The 24,557-nt window shown below is 39.0% G+C and overlaps 1 protein-coding gene across 6 annotated transcripts in view; it reads right to left on the reverse strand.

Moving 5' to 3' along the window:
• WDFY4 (WDFY family member 4) overlaps nt 1–24,557 on the reverse strand; it is a 127,763-nt gene that overhangs the window by 37,462 nt on the left and 65,744 nt on the right. For 3 of the 6 annotated variants that reach the window (XM_042818026.1, XM_042818029.1, XM_042818028.1), the window contains exons 41-48: nt 17,183–17,260; nt 16,510–16,713; nt 15,667–15,718; nt 14,466–14,632; nt 5,037–5,185; nt 3,751–3,871; nt 2,248–2,333; nt 975–1,037 (exon numbers count right to left, since the gene is read on the reverse strand). In XM_042818026.1, coding sequence (XP_042673960.1) covers nt 975–1,037; nt 2,248–2,333; nt 3,751–3,871; nt 5,037–5,185; nt 14,466–14,632; nt 15,667–15,718; nt 16,510–16,713; nt 17,183–17,260 — 920 coding nt within the window. Of the gene's footprint in view, nt 1–974; nt 1,038–2,247; nt 2,334–3,750; nt 3,872–5,036; nt 5,186–5,901; nt 5,962–13,747; nt 13,933–14,465; nt 14,633–15,666; nt 15,719–16,509; nt 16,714–17,182; nt 17,261–24,557 lie in introns of those variants that run through there. The other 3 variants (XM_042818027.1, XM_042818031.1, XM_042818030.1) reach the window with 3 other exon arrangements.

Genomic DNA, 24,557 nt, shown 5'->3' on the forward strand with positions numbered 1-24,557 from the left:
TAACATGTTGGCAGCACAGATTTAACTGTATTTAAATGAAGAATGAAGTGCCATGGGTGAAGCATTCAGTGGTCCAGAAATATCAAAAAAGATTATCAATTTTAAATGTCACAGAACACTACCATCTCTATAGAGTTAACCATCATTTCTAGCTCAGATTATGCTCTAGCCAGAGCTGTTTGCACACTGCAATGATACTTCTTGCAAGCAGATGGCTGGTACTCAAGGTGAAAGCATTCACTTCAAAGATAAGTAACGACCTGCAACAGGTGGAATGAAAACAAACAAAAAAAGGGAAGCAGAGGTCACACAAACAAGATACTACAACTCCACAGATCTCAACAATATTCTGCCTCCAAGTGATCATTCCAGAGTACACTAGTCAGGCCCTCAGGGGTGTATTCCTCACACACCCAATTGGAAAAGATCTGCAGCTATACAAATAACTCAGTGTCTGCACTGAACATGGTTTCATTCAACTGACACCGGAAGGGAAAGCTTTCTTTTCCTGCAGCAGTAAATCTGATGAACCACAAATTGGAATCTCCAATGCACTGTTACTGTAGCATGCCAAAACTTCCACGCACACATCTGTCACTGTCTACTCTAAACACACAATAAACAGCCCATTATGTAGAAACATTATGGATTAGCTTTGTAGCCTCACCTCACTGACTGTCTCTATCCCACAGTAACCATCTGTGTAGAGTTTACCATAAAATCATATTAAGGAGTTAATAATTATTAATCAACTAAGCACTGTCAGCTACTTAACACATTCCTCATACCTTCAAATCATGGATGCTGTACACTAGAACACTTTAGAGTTCTGGAGACACAACTGAATCTTTAAAACAGAGAGCACAAAGAGCTAGGTTTCCAATTTCCATTTTTTTGTTTGTATGTTTTTAAGGTACAATTTAATAATGTGTTTTCTCTTATTTTCTACTGTTATCCAATGTTCATGTTTTTACCTTACATTCAGGGACTCCTCTGTTACCCCCTTTGACTTCAAAGCAGGTTGGAAAAAGCAAAATCTACAGATAAAAAAATAACAAAACAATCTTTTAAACAGTTATTTGTACAGAGGATGTATGTGTATCATCTCATATCCGTATATAATCTATTAAACACCATCATACCTTAACTGCAACTTTTCTTATGAAGGATCATGGAATCATAGAATGATTTGGGTTGGAAGGGACCTTTAAGATCATTTTGTTCCAGCCCCCCTGCTACAGGCAGGGACATCTCCCACTAAACCAACTTGGAGGTGTCCCTGCCTATAGCAAGGGAATGTCCCAGCCTCCCAGCCTTTCACCAACCCAGAATAAAGTTGCAAGACGACACAGCAAAAACATATGTTTAATGTTAAGGAATTGTCTGTGGGCTGGATAAAAACAGTTGCTTTCCTAAATAAGGCTTTGAATTGATCAGTAATAACTTATGATCAAGTGGCTTAGGATGGTACTAATTAAACCCAGAGGAAAAGAATCCTCTCTGACATTTACCAGCCTGCTGGCAAAAGTGGCAGAAAGGTACACCAACTCACATATCAGCCTCCCACCTCTTTACCTCCAGTAGGTTTTGGGGTTTTTTTTTTCTTTTTTTTCTTCTTTTTTTTTTTTTTTTTTTTTTTTTTTTTTTTTTTTTTTTTTTTTTTTTTAATGTCAGACATTAAACCCATAGGTTTGGTAACCTGCAGCTGAATGGCAAGACAGGCAGTTGAAGACTAATGCACTGTCTTGAACTGCCCTCAGCGAGATCACTCCAACGCATGCATTTCAGAGCTAAGAGACAGCTAAGATAAGGACTAAAAGCAGCCATCTCTGGGGCAGAATCTGGTAATTTTAAGAAGTCCAGTTTAGAAAGGAGAAGTGGATAAATTCACAATGGCCTTTTAAGGAATGCTCCCCATTAGAGTGCTCAGAGATTTCAGGAGCAGAAGGATCTTTAGGGAAAGGAAGCAGCACAGCTACAATTGCATTTCTCTGGGATGCAAGGATATATAACAACACGCCATCAGGTGCTAGAAGAGTATTACAGATGCATTAGCTCCCTTGATAAATCAATGACTATGTAATGTTCCAAAGAATTCATAAGTCAGCAAATGAAGTTTCATAGCTTTGTTTATATGCAAGTCATTAAAGACCAAAAAGTTCTAATCAAAGAAAGAGACAGCACAAAGACAGAAATTTGAAGCCAAGATAAACACAGACCATACACATGAAATTATGAAGTTATTACCTCTTAAATATCTTTTTTCGGTCACAGTCATGGAAGACAAGAAATCTGGAGTAACCATTTTTGAAGAATATTTCTAAGGCGATCTCCTAGAAAGGTAAATCATTTGCAGGTTGAAGCAGTGAAGAGCTAAGATGAGTGCTGTGAAGAGCCCACTATGGGCTCTCAAGTTCTTCAAGGCTTTAAAAACAAAGGCCATGACTTCATAGCAAGTGTGAAAAAGCATAGCAAAATAGACCTAATGTTCCCAATTTCTCCATCTATAGAAATGGTTGTACTGGGTTGACTAGGATTATGAATGCTTCTGTGAAGCAAAATCAAAGCCTAGATACTGATCCCATCACCCAACATCTGCTACTTCTGTTTTTGTCTTGAAATCTTGGTGCGAATAGCATAACACAAGTAGTATTAACTTCTAAATAGGTATATGAAGGGGGGATCCTAAGTAAAAGTTTCTTCCAAACAGAAACCCTGCAACTTTCAAAATTGTTGGTTACTACTCATTTAAGACTGGAAGTGGAAGAGGAAGGGGAGTTTATGATGTTTCTCACTGAAGCTTTAAAAAAGAAAAGTTACACCTTCAGCCTTTTTCCACAATATCCTCACACAGGTTAAGTTGGTCATTTGCATACACTCCTGTAATTTACCCAGTGATCAGTCCCTTCTCCACCCTCCCCAAAGTCAGCCAGGTAAAATTACAAATGATGCATTGTATCTGGGAAGCCAGACATGAGTTTCAATCCAAAGACGGCAGGTGTAATACAAATCTAAGAAAACAAGAGAATGACAACAGCCCATACATGATTCACAAATAAAATATGAAGAAGAAAGGGTATATAAAAGCAGCTACGACAATAAACAGCTTTATCTGAAGCACAGCTTCACACTTTCACCCGAGGTCCAATCAATGACTACTTTCACTGGTCTCTATTTTTCAGTTTGTGTAACACAAAACACTTCCTTTTCTCTTGTTCAAAACAAATCCATGTATAGATACAAACACATGTGAAGAAAGTAAGATTCTACTTAGGAGGAGAAATGGAGGAAGAGGTGACCGTTCTGTTGCTCTGATTGCTCATCAGGTGATGTAAGAAAATGTGCTTCATACAGTTACTCATAACAAGACTTAACATTTCCGTACATGTTTGGATAGTGACCTAACCACTTCAGTACCCCATATCCTATATCCTGAAGTAGATCTCTGCTGAAACTGTCCAACTCACATACATCATGAACTATGTACTGAATATCACTGAAAAATTAGATGCTTACTGGAAACTTTAGTCAAAACAAAAATGATTTCAAAGCTTGTTTTCAAAAACACTGAGTTGGACTGTAAAGAATACTGTCAGCCTAACAATTAACGAGCCAATCACTCCATTGAGGGTGGTTTTTGCTCAGAAAAACCTCAACAGTCTTAGTGAAAATTATACAAGTAGTTTTCAGTCACATAATTTTACTGCTGCAGCAGCTTTCACTCAAATGATCAAGCATGTTAGTTCCTACCTGCAGGAGAAAGCGCATTAGACGGATCTCTTTTAAATCATGATATGAGTAACGGAAACATCTCTGATCTCCCACAACATGCTCTTTATGACACAAGTTGAAAATGAATGGATCACTGATGCTGGAAAAGGAAAAACAAAAGAAAAAGAAATCAATTTTAAACAAAAGAGACCTGGAAAGCCTTCATGAACATGTTAAGTCCTGTTTATAAGACAACTGGAATACAGAGGAATTGAAAACAAGGCTGAACTACAAAGGCAGATATATATATATTTTTTTAACTAGCTCTCAAAATAATAATAAAAATAATATAAAATTTGAAAAGGTTGGGTTCTTTTTTGTTCTTTTTTGTTTTTTTAAATGCCTGTGGAGGCTGAAGGTAGATTTGAAGTGATGATTTTAGGGTATGCAAGTACATAGAGAGCAGTGTTTTGCATGTGTTGAAGTCTAAGCAGCAGCAGCAAGGGAAGGAATATAGTGGGAGAACCTGAAAGCCAGAGTCAAAGGCAAACATCATATGGACATGCTGCTTTCATTAACCGCTATTAACTGGAACTAATAATTAAACTATCACTTCATTATTACTAGAGGTGTGTACATGTACTTCAATTGATACCCACAATTTAACTTACAGCAAACCCCTTAGAAAAGCAACTCAAATTATTTAATCAGACTCTGTCCAATCGATCTGTAAGTCATTTGATCGGATTGACTGGTATCAGATTTAGTAAGAATCGGATGCACAGCAGACAGTCTTTCAGTGAGTAAAAACACTGAGTTGCTCACTGTCCCACTGGGCCTTGCACATGAACACACAGTATGAGCAAAGAGCTAAGTCTAACAGGCTCATTTTCAATATTGATCAATATCAATAAATCATGAGTCAAAGATGATAGCAGTGTTCCAAATATTAATTACTATTATCTCTGTCTTGGAGAAACAAACTTATGAGATAATAAAGGAAAAGACTCTTGTAACGACTGTTCCATATGAATAAAAGATGGGAGCCAGCCAGAAAGGAACATTAATAGCACTTGAAAAGAATGAAAAAACAGACATGTTAGACTGTTCACCATCTCCATCCATTGGACCTGGGAGTCCTTGAAGCACCTCCATGTATCTACAGTGAGTTAGGTTAAATGATTCTGCAAATATAGAAAGGATGGCAGTCTTCTTGCTGGTCTAATTTCATCTTGCAATCTCCTAAAGTCTGTGCAACATCAAGGGCTGAATGCACTAACATTGAAGTTAACCAAGCAGATCTCTGGGAGGAAGGAATGACTCACCTGGACAAGCAGTGCTGCGTACAGCAAACCTCTTCTAGAGGGGACAATACAAAGCATTCACAGATGTAGAAGTGCTTTCTGCCAAAGAGCAGCACTCCTTCCAAAGCTGTGTGTCCTTGCACAACTGCCACAGAGCACTTGAATGTGACCTATTACAGAAGCAAGCATAATCAAGTCAAGACTGGGTTACACAACCAAGAAAGATAGCAGGAACAAGACTCAATGATGCAGAAGGACATACATTTGCACCAAAACGGTGCAACCACCGTCTTCATTTGCAAGTATATAAGGATGCAACCACAAAATCACCAAAAAATTAAGAGCATATGCCTTTCTGGAACAAGAAGTGGGAAAGTCTGATCTCCTTTCCACCCAATAAATCTGCTCCTTTCCCATCTACCTGGGCCTGCATCACCGTAGAACATAAGGGTCTTGCAAATGTTGCAGAAGACTTGATTGCAAAACCTTGTCAGCAATAGAGATGCTACAAGGGCATTGGGTTGAAGCAGAGGGGAAAGTAACTTACATAAAAACAGTAGTATATAACGAATAGCTGTACAGGATACAGCAAAAAGGGAAATACCTTTTAAAGTAAAAACTACACTTACTAAAAAAAAAAAAAAACAAAAAAAAAACAATAACAAAACCTCACAAGCAGATTCCAGGAAGCAGTGACCAAGGAAAGGATATAATACTCTTGGTATTTATCTCTCTACTGTCAGACAAATCAGCACAGAACAGAAATCTAAGTAACACAAAACTTCTTCCACTGGTACTTCCCCTTCCTATATTATAAATGACGCCAGTCAAAATATACAAGGCTATGATTCCATTTGCCATAAAATAAAGATTTATTTTTAACATCCTGGAATAGCTAAAATACCTCCCTTGGCCTCCTAAGAGATTCACTATCCTTTTCTTCTTCCTGTGCAAAAAAAAATAAAAAATTGGCCCTTAAAACAGAGGAATTATTAACCCACATTTAAGTCATGTTGGGAATTTTCATACTTAATAGCTTTTCAATTTATTCTAGTTCATTGAAAGATTTCTTGGGAATGGACCAGTTTTGATTTTAAAAAATCCTTTCCTAAGGAGCAGTTTTTAAGGCTGAGAGATGGTGCAGAAAGAAACACCAAAACTATAGAGATCATAAGAATCTCTAATGATTTGGAAAACTGGTCTGCAGGAAACTTAAGTAGAAGTTCTGATTTTAAATCAGTGTTTCAGTGTAAAGAATTTTCCTAGTATTTAGAAGCAAGACGCTTCTTGTTTTTGTGTGTGCATGAGTTATTGCACTCTTGAAGTCTCAGTGATCGTATCTCTATGAAGATTCATCAGAATAAGATTCCAGTATTATTTCTTGCACATGCAAAAAATGGACATGCATAAATAGCACTGGTTCTAGTAAATCACATGAAGTCTTCAAATCACTATGATGAAGGTACGTAGAATAAGTCTGGTTTTCTAGAGCCTGCATGTTTCTACTTAGCTTTCTGCCTTTGTTACCTTGCTTTATTTCTGGAAGCAAAGCTACAGCCCTACTTGTCTCCACCCCAAACTGCATACAGAGTTAACTCAGGTCTGCTGAAAGAGACCTGCACTACTATATAACATTCCTAGCCTCGGATGTTAGCCTAACTTGGTGAAATTATAAAGTTTTCTGCTTTGAAATTCAGTACAGCATGAAAATTGTATGAAATGGAAAGATGCAAGAATTCAAAGTGGTAATTCATAAATAATTCAAATAAAGTTCTGATTCTACATTTAAAAAATTTAAATGAAAATTAGTTCTTTTCACCAACAAAATGGAGGGAGGACCTCATTTTAAAAATCATTTCTGTAGGAATAGAAGATTGGTTTCATTCTGCAGAAAAGAATGAACTCTAGAAGATTTTTACAAACAAATTTTGATGAAAACCTCTCCTTTCTTTCCACTCCAGTTATTTTTAGGAGGAACTCTAGCATTTCAGTCAACTCTTCTGCAGATCCCACAAGGATGCCTCTCTCCTGACAATATTTGCTATTGCAGAACTCTGAACTGGAGTGCCCACACGTGCACATACCATTGTGTGGTTAGAGGCATGTATGCTTGCACTGAGAGTGCTGGGGTATTCTGCTCACATTAGTGAACCACATGGCTTCCTGAAATCATTATATAGCAGAAAGATTGCTTCTTCTCAAATGGAAGGTAACTGAATAATGAAACATCAGGCAGTTGCGTAAAATAGCTAAATGGACACAAAGTTGAAACCCATACTTCTAAGCTTCAGCAAAACCAGCACTTTATTCCATGTGAAAGAGCCAGTTTAACTCTGCATCATTATTTTGTTCTGTTGCACATACAGCTATCGTGGAGCTCTGGGCAGGCAGTAGAAGAAATGGACAGACAGAAGTCAAGTAGAGAAAGGAGATTTTCAAGTAGAAGAACTAGGCATGAAATTGTAGGTATAGGGGAATAAGAAGTAAGAAAAAGGCAGATCAAAAGGGAGCAGGAAGTTTGTAAGAAAAACAGCAAGGAAAAACAAAGGTGAGTATGCTTGCATTTCTGATCCTTTTAATGTTGAAAAGCAAAAAGCCAACAGGAATGGGGTTTGGAACAACTCAAACCACAAATATTTGGCTGAACAGCATGTAGGGTAAAGCTCAGGAAGCAGCTGGGTCAGTCCCAAAACTGTACAGCTTGATGTAGGATTAACAAAGCTAAATGCACCAGCATGAATGCACCTCTCCTATTTATGTCTTATGCCAATCTGAATACTGGTGTAAGACATCAGGCACAGCATACTGACTCCAGCTATACAGTCACAGTAAACAGATAAAAGATTTCAGTGAAAGCCCTTAGACTGTATGTATGGTATGAAACCACATACTGATTAGAACAGTGCAGGAGGCAAAGCTGCTGCTAGGAGCAACAGATACGAAGCGAGAAAAAAGGCAAGCAGGGGAGACCAGGTAGAGCCATCAGATAGGTTGGAAACCCTAGAAGAACTGCAGCTGATCACCTAGATAGTTTACAGCAGCCAACAAGGGTCAAACTACACACAATTCCTGGAGCTTCATTGCGGATCAAGATTGCACAGTATGCAGTGAGAAAGGTCTGCAGGTCAACCTGAGAGTGTTAGCAATGCAGTGGGAGAAGAACAAAACCACTCTCAGAGCTCTACCAAAAATGCTGCTTAAATGAGGAATTCAAACTAGAGGTACAGATTGAGGTGGGGGCCTGCACACAATTACCAACATGGACTGGTACAAATACCTGCTTTCAGTTTTCCTCTTCCTTGAAGAGGAAAGCACATGTACCTCTCCTTCTTAGTACAGTCTGCATTCTGTGCTGTCAAACCACTAACAGTTACTGGTGCCAAATCCATTTCTTCATCTCATGTTAACACCTCCAATGGAATTAAACATGCTTGCACTGTTAGAAATAGTAAAGCCCCTTGGGCTGAGGCAGTTTCTCTCATTTGGAGAACAGGGCTCATCTTTATTCCAGTTGAGTATAATACAGATCTGACAAAGAGGTGTACTACGGAACCCCCACCAGGACAGACTTGTACCTACAAGACTTATATCAAAACAGCAGACAGTTTGAAATTACCACAATTTAAATAAAAACTTTCTATTCTGTTTTGACAGAAAAGTAATCTAGTTCATCAGCTACTAGAATCATTAATCAATGACGCAAAGCTGACATAAAATAATTGAATAATTACCTTCTAAGGTATTGCCTAAAGCTCTGCATCTCTTGATTGCTCTATTCATTCATTCACAACAAAGGAATTAAAGCTAAGGCGGTTTTTTTTGAGAAGGTTGAGGGAAGGGGGGTGGACTCTCCCTTTTTCCTATTTTTCAGAAGAGCTATTGGTATCCAGTTGCAGTTTATAATACAGTTGCAGTTGAACAAACAGCAATAAAACCACACCTGTTCTGTAGTTCAGGAGTCAGATTTCCAAAGCAATTACATGCCTGAAGATGCAATCAGTCTTTAAATGGCTTACAAAAACATGAGGAAGTTAGACATCTACTCCTACAGAACCTAGCAGTGTTAATACTGCCCTTCCAGAGAAAAATACAGAGAATGGAAATTTAAGTCATAGAACCCTATCAAAGGAACACGTTTACCCATTTTCACAGAGAATCTGGAGCACAGCATTTTTATAGCATATGGACAAAAGAATAGATACTCTGAGTCAGTTCAGAGATCCATCTAAACAACTGCCCTGAGTATTAGAAACTTATGGATAGACTATAAGAAACAAGCTAGATATTGAATATTTCTTCCTCTTCATATATCTTCTCAGCAATCAGTGGCTTAATGACATCCTGAAGCTCCTTCTCTTTAATGCCACAACTTGTATTCCTCTATAAACACAGCCATCTCTAATCACTTGCTCGGAGATGAAAACTGTATGTATATACTATTTCTGTCTGCTCTGTTGTGTATCAGGGTGCGTCAGCTACAACAGATCTGTCAGTAAAGTCAGATCAATGTTATTTAGAGCCACAGAGTTCAAAATGACTAGGAATATATGAAATAGAATACGTTGCTTTCACAACTTTCGCTAGGTAAACAGATGTAAGCTTTCCTGGTGACAGCCATATACGTCCAGCTCTCAACACCACTCACAAGATCTTTCCTGCAGTGTTTGTTAGTTTGCTTGTTGTTGAAGACTCATCTTACTTTGCAACAGACACACATGCAGCTCATTAATCACAGTTCAAGAGTACCTGACAGGTTGTTTCATTCTCCTCAGCAGCTCAATGACCAAAGGAAACTAAATCAGCTTGTCTTTTGTGGCAATGGTTCCAGGCTTAAGTCTGATCACATCTCCACTGTTACAAACATCGTCTCAAATTCCTTCTACTTGGAATTAAACTATTGTATACACCAGAAAGATAGTTACAAGCCTTGTGGCCATATCTTTGCTTCAGAAGACCAACAACACAACTCTTTTCCAGGTAGCTTCTATCCACCCCTCTTCTCTCCCTCCCAGTATCTGTTGGAGCAAAAAACCCCATGCACAGAAGGCGTTCCTTAAGTGTGCATGCATCAGGTTTTTAACAATTTTCCAAATGCTGCAGGAAAAAGAATATTAGGTATTTGGGAGAAAGGACATGGAAGAAGGTTCATGCCTGTACATGGCCATGGGCACCATGGCTGCTCTTTGTCCTTGCTTTCTGTGCTGAAAGCTGCCATCTGTCCCGGCCCATTGCCAGCATAAGAAGTTGGCATCCCTTAGCTGATGACAGCATCTGGAAGCCAGCACTAATAGGATTGTGCTCATACCTCTTGCACACTCAGACGTCTCTGTCTCACTCCAGGCTCCTCTCAAACAGAAAATGCTGCCAAAAACTAATATGAGTCTTTTAATTTTTCCCTTACACCAGTTCACTTGAGTTCATGCCCTTCCTCATGACTCCCAGGAATAAAAATGACAGCAAAGCTTGTCAACACCATACCCTGCTCCATCACTCTACAAAAAGTGACTGCATTATGGAATGGGCTGTGCTAACTGGAGTGGGCAGTCAGGGCCCTGGCGTTTCTTAGGAGTTCTGCAGAGATTCTGGGAGCAATTATAGGCTTACAACTGAAAGACATTTTTCAAAGCAAACGAAAAAACACAGAGCACATATGCAAGGAGCTGGAAGGAAGAGTACAAAGTATCATGATCGAGCAGTAAAGTCAGGAGAGCAGAACTGGCTTGTTTTTTTTTGTTTGTTTGTTTGTTTTGTTATTGTTGTTTTTTAACACAAATTCAGACACTGTCCTTTGCACCTAGTAGCACAGCTGTTGGCTGAACTAGGGTGGGGATGCAGGAGGGTGCTCCCAGCACCCACTCAACTGCAGCAGAACCCTACAGCAGGGGAGTCAGGAGTAACCATCTGAACATGTCCTTCTACAGGCAGTCCTATCTGAACATAGGAAACATTTCACACTGAAAACACTTCTGAATTTTCAGCACTAGTTTCAGCAGCAAGGCAGCAATTACAGCTTCTGCCCATGCAGCAGAGAAGAAAAAAGAGTCTGAGGCACAGAAAAGGGGAATTACTTCTTTCAAGCACCTGGTTTCCCACTCTCCAGTTTTGATTCCAAGAGCCAATTCATACCACACATTAGCACATGCAGAGTTCTTTCAAACTAACAAAGCATCTTTGAACTGCACTGAATTGTAACAGTGCTCTCACAAAAACAAACTGCCTTGGTGTCTTACTTAGCTGTGAAGTTAGTGCAACGCTCCTAAGATCACTGGCTCCTCTATGTGGATGCAGAGCTGCTGCACACTTCTGTCTGCCCCAGATGCTGAACCTGTTCTTTAATAAGTGCCTTTCTTGCAGCCATGGATTTCATCCCCTCTCTAACTGATTTATACTAGTCATTTCTATTATTGTCCTTGGCATCTTCTGTGCTCTCCCCAGCCCCTCCTTTAAGGAAAGGCATTGTGCCCAGATTTCTGCTAGGCCATGCCCTCTTGTTAACTTCAGATTCATTACTCCAGCTGCTTGGATTTCTTAGTCTCCAGTGAGACTTGCTGGCAAACAGAACTTGATTTTTCTCAAAAAAAAAAAGAGTTTCTACACCAAAATCATTTCCCAAGCCTTTCACACTTTCTTCATCTGTTACATGCTAACTGCACGTTAACAACCTGGAAGGATTGCTTCAGGCTTGTAAACATCAGGGAGGTGATCTAGTAGAAATCCAGGCTCCCTGTCTTTGCTGGTAGACCAGAATTATTCATAAAGGACTAGCCCTATTTTTTGGTAGGCAAACTGATGGTCAGAACAGATTCCTACCAGCATTTTTCTCAAACAACTCCATAGCATCACATTATTACCCACATCACATATTACCTCTCCCACCATGCCCATGACCTATACAGACTCTGTATATTAAAGTCACACACAAAGCAATCTTCACCTGTAAACACACACTGCTATGGTACAGTTCTCCTAAGCCCACCAAGAGCTGCCTTTGGCCTAGCTTTAACAAGTGGTCCTTGCTGGGGCTATTCGTAAGGAAGGAGGTGAATCATCAAAATATCTCAGCGCCCTGCCTGCCATTCTGCTTTTATCTGCTGACAGCTGCCCTGAACCTCCATTCTATGAGCCTACACTCAAGGAAGGGCAAGCTACAGACATGTACAAGTCTTCTTACCAGCCACTTGTTTCTTTTTGTGCCACCACAGAGTCAAACACAACGGCACTCTGCATCTCTAGTTTCACCAGCACCTCACATGGTTTTTGGCTTTTGGATCTGGCAGTAACAGATCACTGAAAGGTGACAGGATCTTGGGGAAACTGGTGCAGAATATGTACAGAAACAGGAAAAGAACTGCTCATAGCCTTACAACTGGAAATTCTAGCGGTAAGTTACCACTGTGAAGAGAAAATGCCCAGAGGCTATAGGAGTTCTCACTAACCGTAGAACACTAAAAGTGCAACACTGTGTTACAAGGCCTCTGGCTGGAAGAGGCAAAACTTACAGTCAATACAACTAAAACTACTTTCAAGGTACATATTTGTATACACTTGCCTTCAAATCCTATGTATTGGCAGAGCAGAAGGGCGTCTAATGACAGACTAGTGATTGCATCATTAAAGGCTGCAGTTGCACAGACCTGGTATTGTTGATTTCCGGAATTTTCTAAATAAGAGTGCTTGATTTTGAAATCTGAGAAATGTGTTCCTCTGTGGTCACTTTAATGTTTTTTTTTTTTTTTTTTTTTTTTAAGGCAAAAAAAAGGACTTGTCTAAAGGCTGAAATTCACATTGATTTGCTGCTGTTCAAACATGATATAAGGGAACAGTCAATCTATTTGTTTAAACAAGTGACTAGTTGACATCAGCATAACACCCCACCTGCACCCATACGCTCCTGACTTGCTGATAAACTCTGAGCCAACAATATCAACAGCTTGGATCTGCTGATTTTTGCAAAAAGCCACCTCACATCTGAACATGTACAGTTGTCTGTTTAATGGCAATAAAGAAAAAACAACAAACATCACTGCACGACAATATAAAACAACGACCAATATCCAGATTAGAGCTATCCCTGCACTGCAGAAATTAATCCAACAGCTTCCAAGGCATCACAATGTGCACTCTGTGCAGTGCAGTAGGTAAGATGGTTCCAGTTGCCTGGTTAAAGTGCAAACAGCTCACAAGGCAGCCATTTACAAGGCAGGACTGCAGTGCACTAAGTGAGCGCAGGACAGTTAATGTCACCCCCCGCTGCTTTTTTTAATACTTCTGTCAGCTCAGCAACACAGTGACTGCTGCTGGGAAAAAACATGCCTAGCGTTTCTGACAGCTTCCTGTGGAGTTACATGGAGAAGAGACAGACAGCCTAAAGGCGCAAAATGAGATCAGCACACGGAAAAACATGCTTCACATTTTCATGCCTGTTTCCTTCTGTTGGGGAGAGGAACATGGGTGCAGGGAAGAGGAGCAGGAGAATGAATTATGTTGTACAGACAGACAATGTACCAACAGATCTAATAACATAAGAAAGCCATCACACTGGAGAGCACCAATATAACCCCTGGCAGAATGCCACAAAAATTCAGCTATGATATTGAGACAAAAATAAAATAACTATTTCTGTATCTAGGTGCAAGCGTCACACAGCACTGTAACAGCTGAGTCTAAGTGACAGAGTCTAACCCCCAGCTCCCACTATGGGATGCTAGCTCCTGAGCCAACTTGCCTCTGGAAGTAAGAGGTACACAGTAGATGAGAGAATGAAGTTAGCTCTGCTCTTCGTGACAATATTTCTGGGAAAATAGCTTTGTGCAGTGTATATCCAACATCAAGGATTTGGCCTGAAGACATCACTGTGGGGACTATGCCAGAAGTGAAGGGCAGGTTGCCAGGTCTCTATAGCCTCAGGGAGTAGAATCTATTCAGGGAAAGGTGTAGAAGAAAAAGGTGTGTGAAGGGACAAAGAAAACATTTACTGGTATTCAGCAGAAAGTGATTATAAGCATCACTGAACTAGCATCTATACAAAACTGGCATATCTTTACAGGGATGATAAATTGGATCCAGACACTGCTCTGGGCTTGAGTAAAGACAGGGAAGTGAGTAAAGACAGGGAAGTGAGAGAAATCTCAGGTTTGCACAGTTTACAATGTCTCCGGCAAATTCAGATACAATTTTCTCCTAGGTACCAGAATACCTTCAATCACATGCCTGAAAACTTTGTTTACTTGACAGAATTAGTGTTAAAAGCTCTTCAAGAATAGGGCTATATTAGAGTTTTTTTTACAGCGGCTGGGAAATTGCAAGTGCTCTAAATCAAGATATACTGATGTTTACTCTGTGCAGACTTAATTCACCTGAATCAAAACCTGAAAGGAACAGGTAGGCCTTCACATCCAATTCACCTTCTGTAATGCCAACTCAGACAGTTTTTTAGCTCATCTTTACTACCTTTTCATTTTCTGCCAACTCCTGCAGTATAATTTGCCTCTCCACACACAGTTCCAAGAAGTCCTCTGAATGGAAACTTTCATGTAGAGCAGGGAAGAATGTTAGCTGGTTACAGTCCAATCCTTTCTCATCCCTCTCCTTTTCTGCTCCATTTAAAATCAGCTCTCCTATATCAGTAAGAAAGAGATTGCAGTTTTAGTGGCAGCCGGATGACAGCAAAATCATTGACAATTTAGACATTTGCCCAGTCTGTTCTACCTTGGGAAATTGCATTATTTATCTGCCAAAAGAAGAAAAAAAAAAGTCAAGAAGTGTGTTGCTGCTGAAGTATGATACATATTTTAACTAAAACCAGATCTGCACTCATCATGATTCAGGAAATCCCTGTAATTACTGAAGATTCAAACATTATTCAACAATAAGAAGATTCAACAACGAGATTCAAAAATTATATGATACTCCCTTATACTCAACAATGTACACAAGAAGCTTGATTTGGAGCAGCCATAGTAATGGCTGACATCCACAACCTTAAGACTGAGCTGACATTTCTGAACACAGAGTTCTTTCTCAATTTCCCCTACCTCTAAAAAATAATCAACTTCTGTACCATATTTCACAAGTCTCTCCTTTTTTTTTATTATTATTTTAAGGTCTCATGTAACAGAAAACCTGGCTTAGAAAAAGGAATTATGTTGACAACCATCATATTTTGAAAAATCTGGTTCTGTTTTGAACACTGAAAAACAATTTCAAAAGCTAATTTATTTTTTTTTTCTTCAATTTCTCCATTGTTCTGTCCACATCTTTGGAAATTCACATTTCTTTTACCACTTCCCTTTTATCACCTGGTTTTAAGACTATTTTAGAAGTAGAACTGAAGTATCTACAAAAATCAGGGGAACAGCTATGCACTTTTCCTTCTGAGGTTAAGCCATTGGGAACTTTTCAGGTGCACATGAAAGCAAAACATGAAAGCCTTGATTTTTGTTTAGCATTTTTGCTTTCAGACCTTTCTGATGGCAACATAAAAAAAGAAATGAAATGTTTATATACCGCCAAAAAAAACCCTGTATTAGTGCTTTTCAGCCCACAACACTATTTTTCCCAAGACTAAATTCTAACTCAGAACTCCATCCTCCATCTCCAGCTCTCTTTGTGGCTACCACTACCACAGTGTAATTTAGCCGTAAGTGGTTACCTGAATCCACTTCAGCAGTAGAGGTTGTTTCATTTCTGTTTGCTAGGAGAACCTGAAAAGAGACTAGATATTACAACACTGGAATATACTATCATGTAAACATAACTCAAAACCTTGCTGCAGAGCAAAACACAGATTTAGAACCATGTTGCAACTAAGTGCCTTGGAAATTCAAATAAATGCATTTTAAAGAACCTAAGGGAAGAATTAGATGCAAGAATAAGTGTCAACAATTAAGGAAAAGTCTATTGCCTTTTCAAAGATGACCCTCCACAAGGCCTTTTATAGGATAAAATGACGCAGTCTACCGAAGACTGTCAGAATTAGAACTTCACATAAAAGCTGAAAATGTCTTGAAGATGGGAACCTCTTGACATTTTAATTGCTTCATCTTCTGATTGATAGAATTTGGCACTTAGGCACTATGGAGAGACAGTACTAGATGCCCCACATATACAGTACAGTGCTTAGTTCAAACCATTTAGCTCTTTTTTTTTTTTTTTAATCATCCACCAATTTTAGCAGCCTTAGTATCCAGCAGAGTCTTATGCATATATTTCAAAATACTGAACATTTGGGATATTGCAAGCAAAAAAATATTCTGGGTTATACTCTCACTTATCTGGGGATATTTCACATCAGAAAAGATGGAAAATCATTCTGTGGCTGCTAAATACATTGCAATTGTTGTTACTGTCTCCTGAAAAAAGACCACTCATTGGATTCCATATGCACAGCACAGCAAATTGGTAAATCAGCTGATAAGAATCAGAGGAAAGAGGGGAATATAAATTCATCAGCAACTGCTACAGAATTTGTGCACTTCCTGTAAAAGCTTTCTACCTCACTCTTCATTCGCATCATTGTCGCTTGGTTGCTTGCCTGCCGAATCCTTCTCCTCATTCGTGAAGGCCCTTCATAACAGTCAAGAATCCATCGTGGCTCTAAGGACTGTGAGGCAACTCCCCATAGGCCCAGTCTGTTGAAGAGTTGCTCCTCAAGTATCATCCAGTCCTTAGCTGCTTTGCTGTAACCACACTGCAGCATCTGTAGGACAGAACCACTCTGTCATTGCTACATGCTTCCTTTCTCCCATTCAGTGACAGCACCACCCCAAACTCAGAGGGACCAATCTGCTGAATGGGATTCCTATAGACCGCTGCAGACCCAGCAAATTCAGTACCAGTTGATCACTGAAAAAGTACTGTAAGAAATGCTGCTAGTCAGATATAGCAACAAATGTAAGAATGCAGCTAACTTCAGTCTCATTAAGAATAGCTGTTTCCATTGATTGCCAGCTCAAAAACACTGAGCCAGGAAGGCAGCATCACGGACTTATTCACTCAATTTCTTTTCCTGGCCAATGTTCATGTGTAACAGCAACAACTATGTTCAGTGAAAGCAAAGTCTGAAAGTCCCAGAAGTATATTGTGCTCCCGAAAACCCTGGCATAAATCTAAATACGTAGTCCTGGAGAGAAGGTGAGGAGGAACATGAAAAATATTGCTATGTTTACCTGTACATGATTCCTGTACAAAGAGGCATACAGCTCCTGCCCAGTTCTTCGGTACCGTTCCATACAGGACACAAATCCCTAGGAAAAAAAATATCATTATGCCAATATGAAGTACTGCAGATAAACTGTGAGAGGCAGAAATAGGCACTACTTACTATGTCTTTTACACGAATAATTAAGGACTACAACCTGTGTTTGTGAGCTTGACAGTTCTCCAGACGGTAAGGAGATGAGGCAAATATCTGTGTACAAGCTGCATGCTTACTTCAGGAAGGTGAACACATCCATGATCTTAACAAGGATCATTAGTGGAATTACTCAAGAAGAAGAATGAAAACATTAAATGAAATTGTAAGGTTTCTTCTTTTGGAGCTGAAATAGTACTCCAAATAGTACAAAAGACAATTATCTGTTGTTAAGATTCCAAGTGAGGTAACGATCCAAGATTTCTAATTATATGTCTGCTCCTTGCTGTATAAGCAGAAAGTGCAGACAAAGGAATGAGCCACGTCATCTTTCTGCAGACAGGAAACCAACTGTTCCTAAAAATATTTTTGATATTTAGGAGCCTGAGTCCACTTGGCAACAAGTGATTTTCACTATAAATACACTACTTACTGGGAATGTGACACAAATCTCTGAGCTAGCTCTACAACTGGAAGATAGTAGAGCTGTGCCAGTGCAAAAAGGCACCCACAGTAACTGTTTGCTTCACTACACAGCCCTGAACTCCATCACCACCCAAGTACTTCTGGAAACACACGTTCCAAAGCAGTCTGACAATTTTCTGGCCACTTTCCAAAATGCACACAGAACAGTGAAGGTGCATCAGCACTCGCATTTCATTTGTTATTTTATTTGAAAGAACTTCTCAACTTCCTACCTAAGCCTCCCTTCTGGAATGAGAAAAATTAAACTTAATGAAATACATTATAGGCCAAACTAGTATCATCTGAATTGAAACAAAATAAAACCTAGGGTGTTTACTGTCATAGTAATTCATCAAATTCCTGTTTTAAGCTTCACTCAAAGACAATCTTCCAAGCCTTGAAAATGCCAGGTTGGTCCTTCTCTTTCTCCTAGCAACCTAGGAAATACTGGGTCCCAAGAACTTGAAACAAGAAGTATTTGTTGTCATGATACCTATTGCCTGATCAGAGACACACAGCACATTGAAAGACTGTACATACAGTTGAAGCATCAAGCCACTGCTGAGTAACCTGCTAGCTTGTTTCACCTTATCTCACGAAGGCCACCGAAGGAACAGCTCAGAGTTTGGCTTTAATAGACTCTCCTGCAATCATGAGAGTTCTCTCCAGTGTTGTAAAAGACTTTTCTACGCAAAGATTGTCACTCCATCGTATCTCTCCTTGTTCAGTATCTTGCCCTGTGACTGCCAGCAAGTAGGTGCTGGGATAAGTTCATCACCTTATTGTTCTTAAGTAAAAAACAAACAAACAAAAAAAAAAACAAAAAAAGAAACAAAAAAAGAAACAAAAAAAGAAACAAACAAAAACAACCCCCACACCTGTTTGACAGTGTATTCCCTAGAAAAATATTCTACCCTTTTACAACTACAGGTTGCCATGTCTGACAGAACCCATTCAGAGATTGTGTAGGATAGGTTAGAGAGCCTCACGTACCATGCAAAAGTTCACATGCCCACCAGATGGGTTTCTAACAAAGCTAAAAGATTCAGATTGCTGTGAGTCACAGTCCAACTCTAAAGCGGCTGTGGAAATTCCATTTCCTTACTACCTAAAGCCATGGATCAGATGGGTAACTTTTAAATGCACGGACTCTGTGCCACGCTGGCAGTGATTCTTCACAGCAAACTGTCTGACTGCTGCTTGCACTGTGCTATAATTAAGTTAACACACAAGGTCTGTGTGGTGTGCCGATTACTGCTGGCTGCCAGCCAGGTCTGTACCCCTGCCGTGAAGTCACATTTATTGGTGTTTCCCTGCAGGAAGCCCCTGTTTTACACTAATGAAAGTCATTACATTTTTGTTTGTTTAAAGCATCATTAAACCTGTAATCACAGTTGCGGCCTCACAAAAGTATTCCATAATTCATATAAAATTCCCATAAAGGCTGACCTACTAAGCAACAGCATTTCTGTGCTGTTGAGCCAGGCTTAGTGCAGGAGGAGAGCAGAGACCCCAGTTTTTTGTGGACATAGGGTAAAAGCCATTCAGAGTAGATAAGCAATTCCTTCATGTATTAGCAGCCATTTCAAGATACCCACAGGCTATTCAAGCAGAGCTGGAGCCCTACTGGCAGCTGTTTCAAAGTTGCATATAGCTTGTACTTCAGTCATGGTCATCGATCAGACCCCTGAGGTCAAAGCCCACGCTCCAAAGACTCTCACCGACTTTGCTGTCCCAGCCCCTAGTCTTTGGAACACACATGGGGCTCTAAGAAGAAAAAACTTCTTGTCAGATGAGGCCAGCAGAAAAGACTAACCACTATGGCTTCCAAATTAGCAATAACTAGTCATCTTCAACCAGATGAACACATCCCTAGTGAACACCCCTGCAAGAAAACCATCTGGTTATAAAAATGAACGGCTAACAAAATTGGAGATCACTGTTACTAGGAAAAGAAAGAAAAACAACTTTAAAATATATCCAGTAAACTATAGCATACAGACTAGACTTTCAGTGTTTGCTCAAAATAATTAAAATATATAGCAATAATTGATGAGTGAGTATTAGCCATAGCCTCCTAATGAATAAGCAGCTTCTATTTCAAAGACAACTGAAATCATACACTATAGGTGGCTACCCCTTAAAATGGCAAATGTACACAGCAGATCTAATGCAACATTGCCACAGTTCAGTATTTATTTTTAACAAGAAGAGAGGTACTGGCTATGATAATTGTTAGCACTGTGTGACATAATAAGGTTTGTGTTTTATATATAGAAAAGCAAATCTGAAGGAGGGAAACATGAGCAGTATGCTATGGAAGATCAAACCTAAAGGTCACACTGACACGCTTAGGGTGGTATCATGCTTTAAGTCTTCCTTATAGCAACTCCTCTACTTTGCAGACCTAGGCACTTAATTGAAGTGCAATCGGGTCATCTTGCTGCTTCACATTCTCCAGATATACATACAGCTTGAAAAGATGATGGAATTTACAAGCTCTGTCCCAAAAAACACCCCAACAACAAAACATGCAACAACAACAACAAAAAAAAACAACACAATACAACCACTGCCAAATGAACAACTGGAAGCCAAAGCCATTTTTCCTCCTCTTGCAGCATGAAGACATCATGCAAATAAAAACAAAAATTATTAGCAATGAGGAACAGTATAACCAACGGGGAGAAAAATGCTGGAGCAGAGAAAATCATCATCCTAAAAATGCCCAGTGAGTAGGTTTTCTGTAATTTCTTTCAACAAAAGCAACTGAAGGACATCTTGCAATAAGAAATGGTTGGGAAAAAAAAAAAAAACAAAACCAAAAACAATTGAGGTGCGACTTCCAAATTAACAATTCTTTACTGAGCTTTGGACTATTTTATATCTATATTTCCTTTTATTATTTTCATATGTGTACTGCCTACACTATTGGTGTGTGTATGTGTATATATATGCATACACACACACCACTTCACACTGCTGCAGTCCATCAATATTCAGGCTTTCCATAATAAACTCACAAAGTGTGATGCAGATTCCATATATGCCACAGTTCATTCTTAAAAAAATATATATTATGTCATAGGAGCTCCATGCTTTGAGGCTTTCTTTTGTGAGTTACAGGCTGTGCTTCATCACAGAACACACATGTACAAAAAAATACGCAACAATCCTCCTAATAAATAAAATTAATGTAGGTCCTCAGATAAAAATCTATTCAGTGATATTACCAGACCGTGCATCTGCAGAACAGTCAAACTACTAACAAAATTGCACAATTTCTTTTATATATGACTTTTCTGCTACTAAAGTGATGCACAGATGTCACTGTAAATCCAAGCGTTAAGATATAAATATGGTACGTAACAAATGCTTGGACACCTTAAATGTGACAGTTAAGCAGGCTTAAAACCTTTATGGGCAATGATTACTAAAGCCAGTATACAGAAAACAAACATCATTAGAAAGGCAAAAACGTGAAATTACTGCAAGTTTAATATTTCAACCATTCTCCCGTCTTGAATCAGAGAAATGAATTTTTAATGACACAGAACTCAAATAAATGTGATTTTATAAAATTCAGTTTTACTTCAGTCATCATCTAAAGCCAATAATTGTTTTAACAGAAAATTCCTGAAATGCTATTACATAGCTACAGAGCTAGATTGGCAACAATTAGGTTTTGAAGTTAAACTCTTCCAAAATACAAACGTTGTCTTGTAGTATTCGCTTCATTTCTCATTCTCATCCTTTTTCCACTAATCTAACCAGAACTTCTTCCCCCTTCCCAAAAATATGCAACTAAATCTGAATGCTTCTGGACTTTTCCTGCTAGATGACAGAAAATAAATCAGCCTCAGAAGCAGAGGATTCCAGTTAGCATCCAGAGCATTACTGAGAAGCATCCAAGTGCCACAGTGAATTACTAAAGCTGGCTGAAGTCTTCAGTTCACTGGCTCTTTGGAACTCAGCTACAGAAGACAAAGGGGCTTTCCAATGAAAGCCAAGTCAGTCACCAAACTTCCACATCTAACATGGTGAATCAGAAGCCAGATATCCCAAGCAAACAGGCCACCCATCCTGCGACTCAACTATTTCTCAAGGAACAGACCATGCACTGGGAAGTGAGTAGGTTCACTACTTAAGAGGAGAAGTTGTTTCATTAGACATCAGGTAGCAAACATTATACTAAGGCAAATAATGTTTTTCCTAGCAGATCAAAGAGTAGTTTGTCCTAGTCCTTGGCACATACTCTCCACACTGAGGACTGTTTGCACTCTTTTGAATCACAAAATTGTTATCGCCATGTGGATTTTATTGTTACTTTGCCAAAATTCATTTCGCTTTCCAATAGACTGTAGTTCCAGCAGTTAAGTGTGGCATGTGAGCTTCGTGCCTCAACCCGCTAGGAGGCTAATGCACACTGCCAACTGCTCCTAAGGATCATGGATGGATTCCTGGCATCGCCAGTTGGTTGGGGAATAGCAAACTTAATGAGAAAAACCTCCGTATTTCAGTGCACCATAAACATACCCACACACAGGAGTGATGAGTTTCAAGAGGATAAACCCGAACTACAGGGTACACGTGATGAGATTTCTACACTGTATTATCAGCTACACTTTGGCAGCATAGAAACTGCCCTACTTAAATACATACTACACATAGTTGCTATAGAAGCGTGCACACACATCCCTCTTCAACAGCTGATACTACTACTGAACATATGAATTCCTGTCAGAGCAGTTAGAAGTTACTTCCTAATAGCAAAAAAACACAACGTAAGGTGAGGCCTATCCTTTATTCCTGTCTCTAAGAATACCTTCTGTGACTTAGGGATAATTCACTCAACCTCTTGAGCACAGTTTCTCTCCTGTTACAGAAGAGGTAGTGAGCACTGAAAGGTGAGGCTTTAGCTGCAACACTAGTATAGGCTTAGCTCAGGGTCCAGAACACAAAGTAACCTCTTTCTCCTGGCTTCCAAAATTACCAGTTTTATAAAACAGCACATAAATAAAGGTGATATGATCATTCTATAGCTTTTTAGAGCCTGTAGAACAATCCTATATTCCACATGATACTCTGCAACAGAAAGTGTGAATGGGGCACAGACAAGTGCAACAAAGCTTTATCTTTAACTTGGCTAACAAGGGCAAGAAGAACATGGAGTGATGGCACAGGTAAGAAACCTGTGCCCTCATTCAGGAGAAACATTTAAGATCACCCTGCAGAGATTTCTAGGGCCTCTGCTGATTTCCTGTTCTCCACTTGCAGGTACCACCACCCAGTTATACTTTCAGCTCTCTCCAAACCTTGCTCTCTAATAGAAACTTGATATTCTCACCACCTGAACTCCTATGTATACTTTATACTGCTCCCTGCATATAAACTCATAACACATGGAAAAGTAAAATTGGTCATATTTCTTCTCCTTTTAAGGATTTTCAATAAAAATAACGTGATTTAGAAATCCCTGTGTAAAGCAATTTAAAACAAATAATTCTCCTGAAATTATTACGAAACGTTGCATCAAAACTCCTGAAGAAAATAGATGTCTCTGAACCAAGAAATATGGAAAATGATTTTTCTTTCCGTATTCAGCAGAGAAAAAAAAATAATTGTCTCACTGCCTAGCATCTGTTTCCAGGGCTTCTCTGTACCAAAACAAAACTTTTTTCATCCACATTCACACCATTCAATTCAATTGGCACGATCTCTGTTATGTGAAAATAAAACTCTGCATCCAGCAGCTCTTGAAAGATGAGATTTCAATGCTACCAGCTTTAGGCATTAAACTCTTTGGGCTGAAATTCCATATCCAAGCTTAAACTTGAACCAGATGAACTTGAAAGAAAAAATAAAATCAAAATAGGAATAAAAAGATGAAGGAAACAAAAAAAAAAAAAAAAAGATTTTTTTTCACATAATGTGTAATCAAATTAAGGAACTTGGGAGTACACTGTCATAGGACAACAGTGTAAAAAACACTGAAAAATTCCCTTGGAATAGTTGCCAATAAGAAGTTTTGGAAGGGTAATGGATCTTGTGTTACAGGTTTTAGATGAACTGTAGCTGCTACAAATCAAGAAAGGAAAAATGTTCCTGGGATAGATTCCCTACTATGCATCATGCTGGGACACACCACCTCCTATAGCAATTGCTGCTGGGGAAGGGGGGGACGATGATTGTGGGAGAGACAGCCTAATGATTTGCATTCACCATTACATTATCTTTGTATTCTGACTTCTCTATTAAATAGAGAAAATTAATTCCAAATATTCCAGAAATTTCTATGATTTGTATTACATAAAATTACATAGCCCTGTATTTTTGGTTTTCATTTAGCTGTTATCTAACTTGCTCACCTCTTGGGCTATTTCTTTACGATCTTCAAAGTATCTGAAATTGATAAATGAACAGATGATCATATAACTGCTTAAAAGGACAAAAAAAATTCTTTGTTCAAAGTTAAAGAAACTTTTCCAGCTTGCTGCAGCATACTGTAATTTAGCTTTGAGCCAGTTATTAAACAAGACAATAATATTATAATGGAAATTGTTTAATATACATCATTAATAGCAAAGTGCCTGCTTTCACTGAACAAAAAAATGTGTGCTGTGAGCAGTTTGAAATGAATATTTGATTCCAATCTTCCCTTGTGCATTTAATGACATGCTAATTTACATTTTAATTACTTCCTAAGAAATCAAAGCATTTGTTGA

The sequence above is a fragment of the Centrocercus urophasianus genome, unplaced genomic scaffold (genome assembly GCF_019232065.1).
Source record: "Centrocercus urophasianus isolate 14NV4802_14NV808 unplaced genomic scaffold, USGS_Curo_1.0 seq_17, whole genome shotgun sequence".
NCBI classification, from domain to species: Eukaryota; Metazoa; Chordata; class Aves; order Galliformes; family Phasianidae; genus Centrocercus; species Centrocercus urophasianus.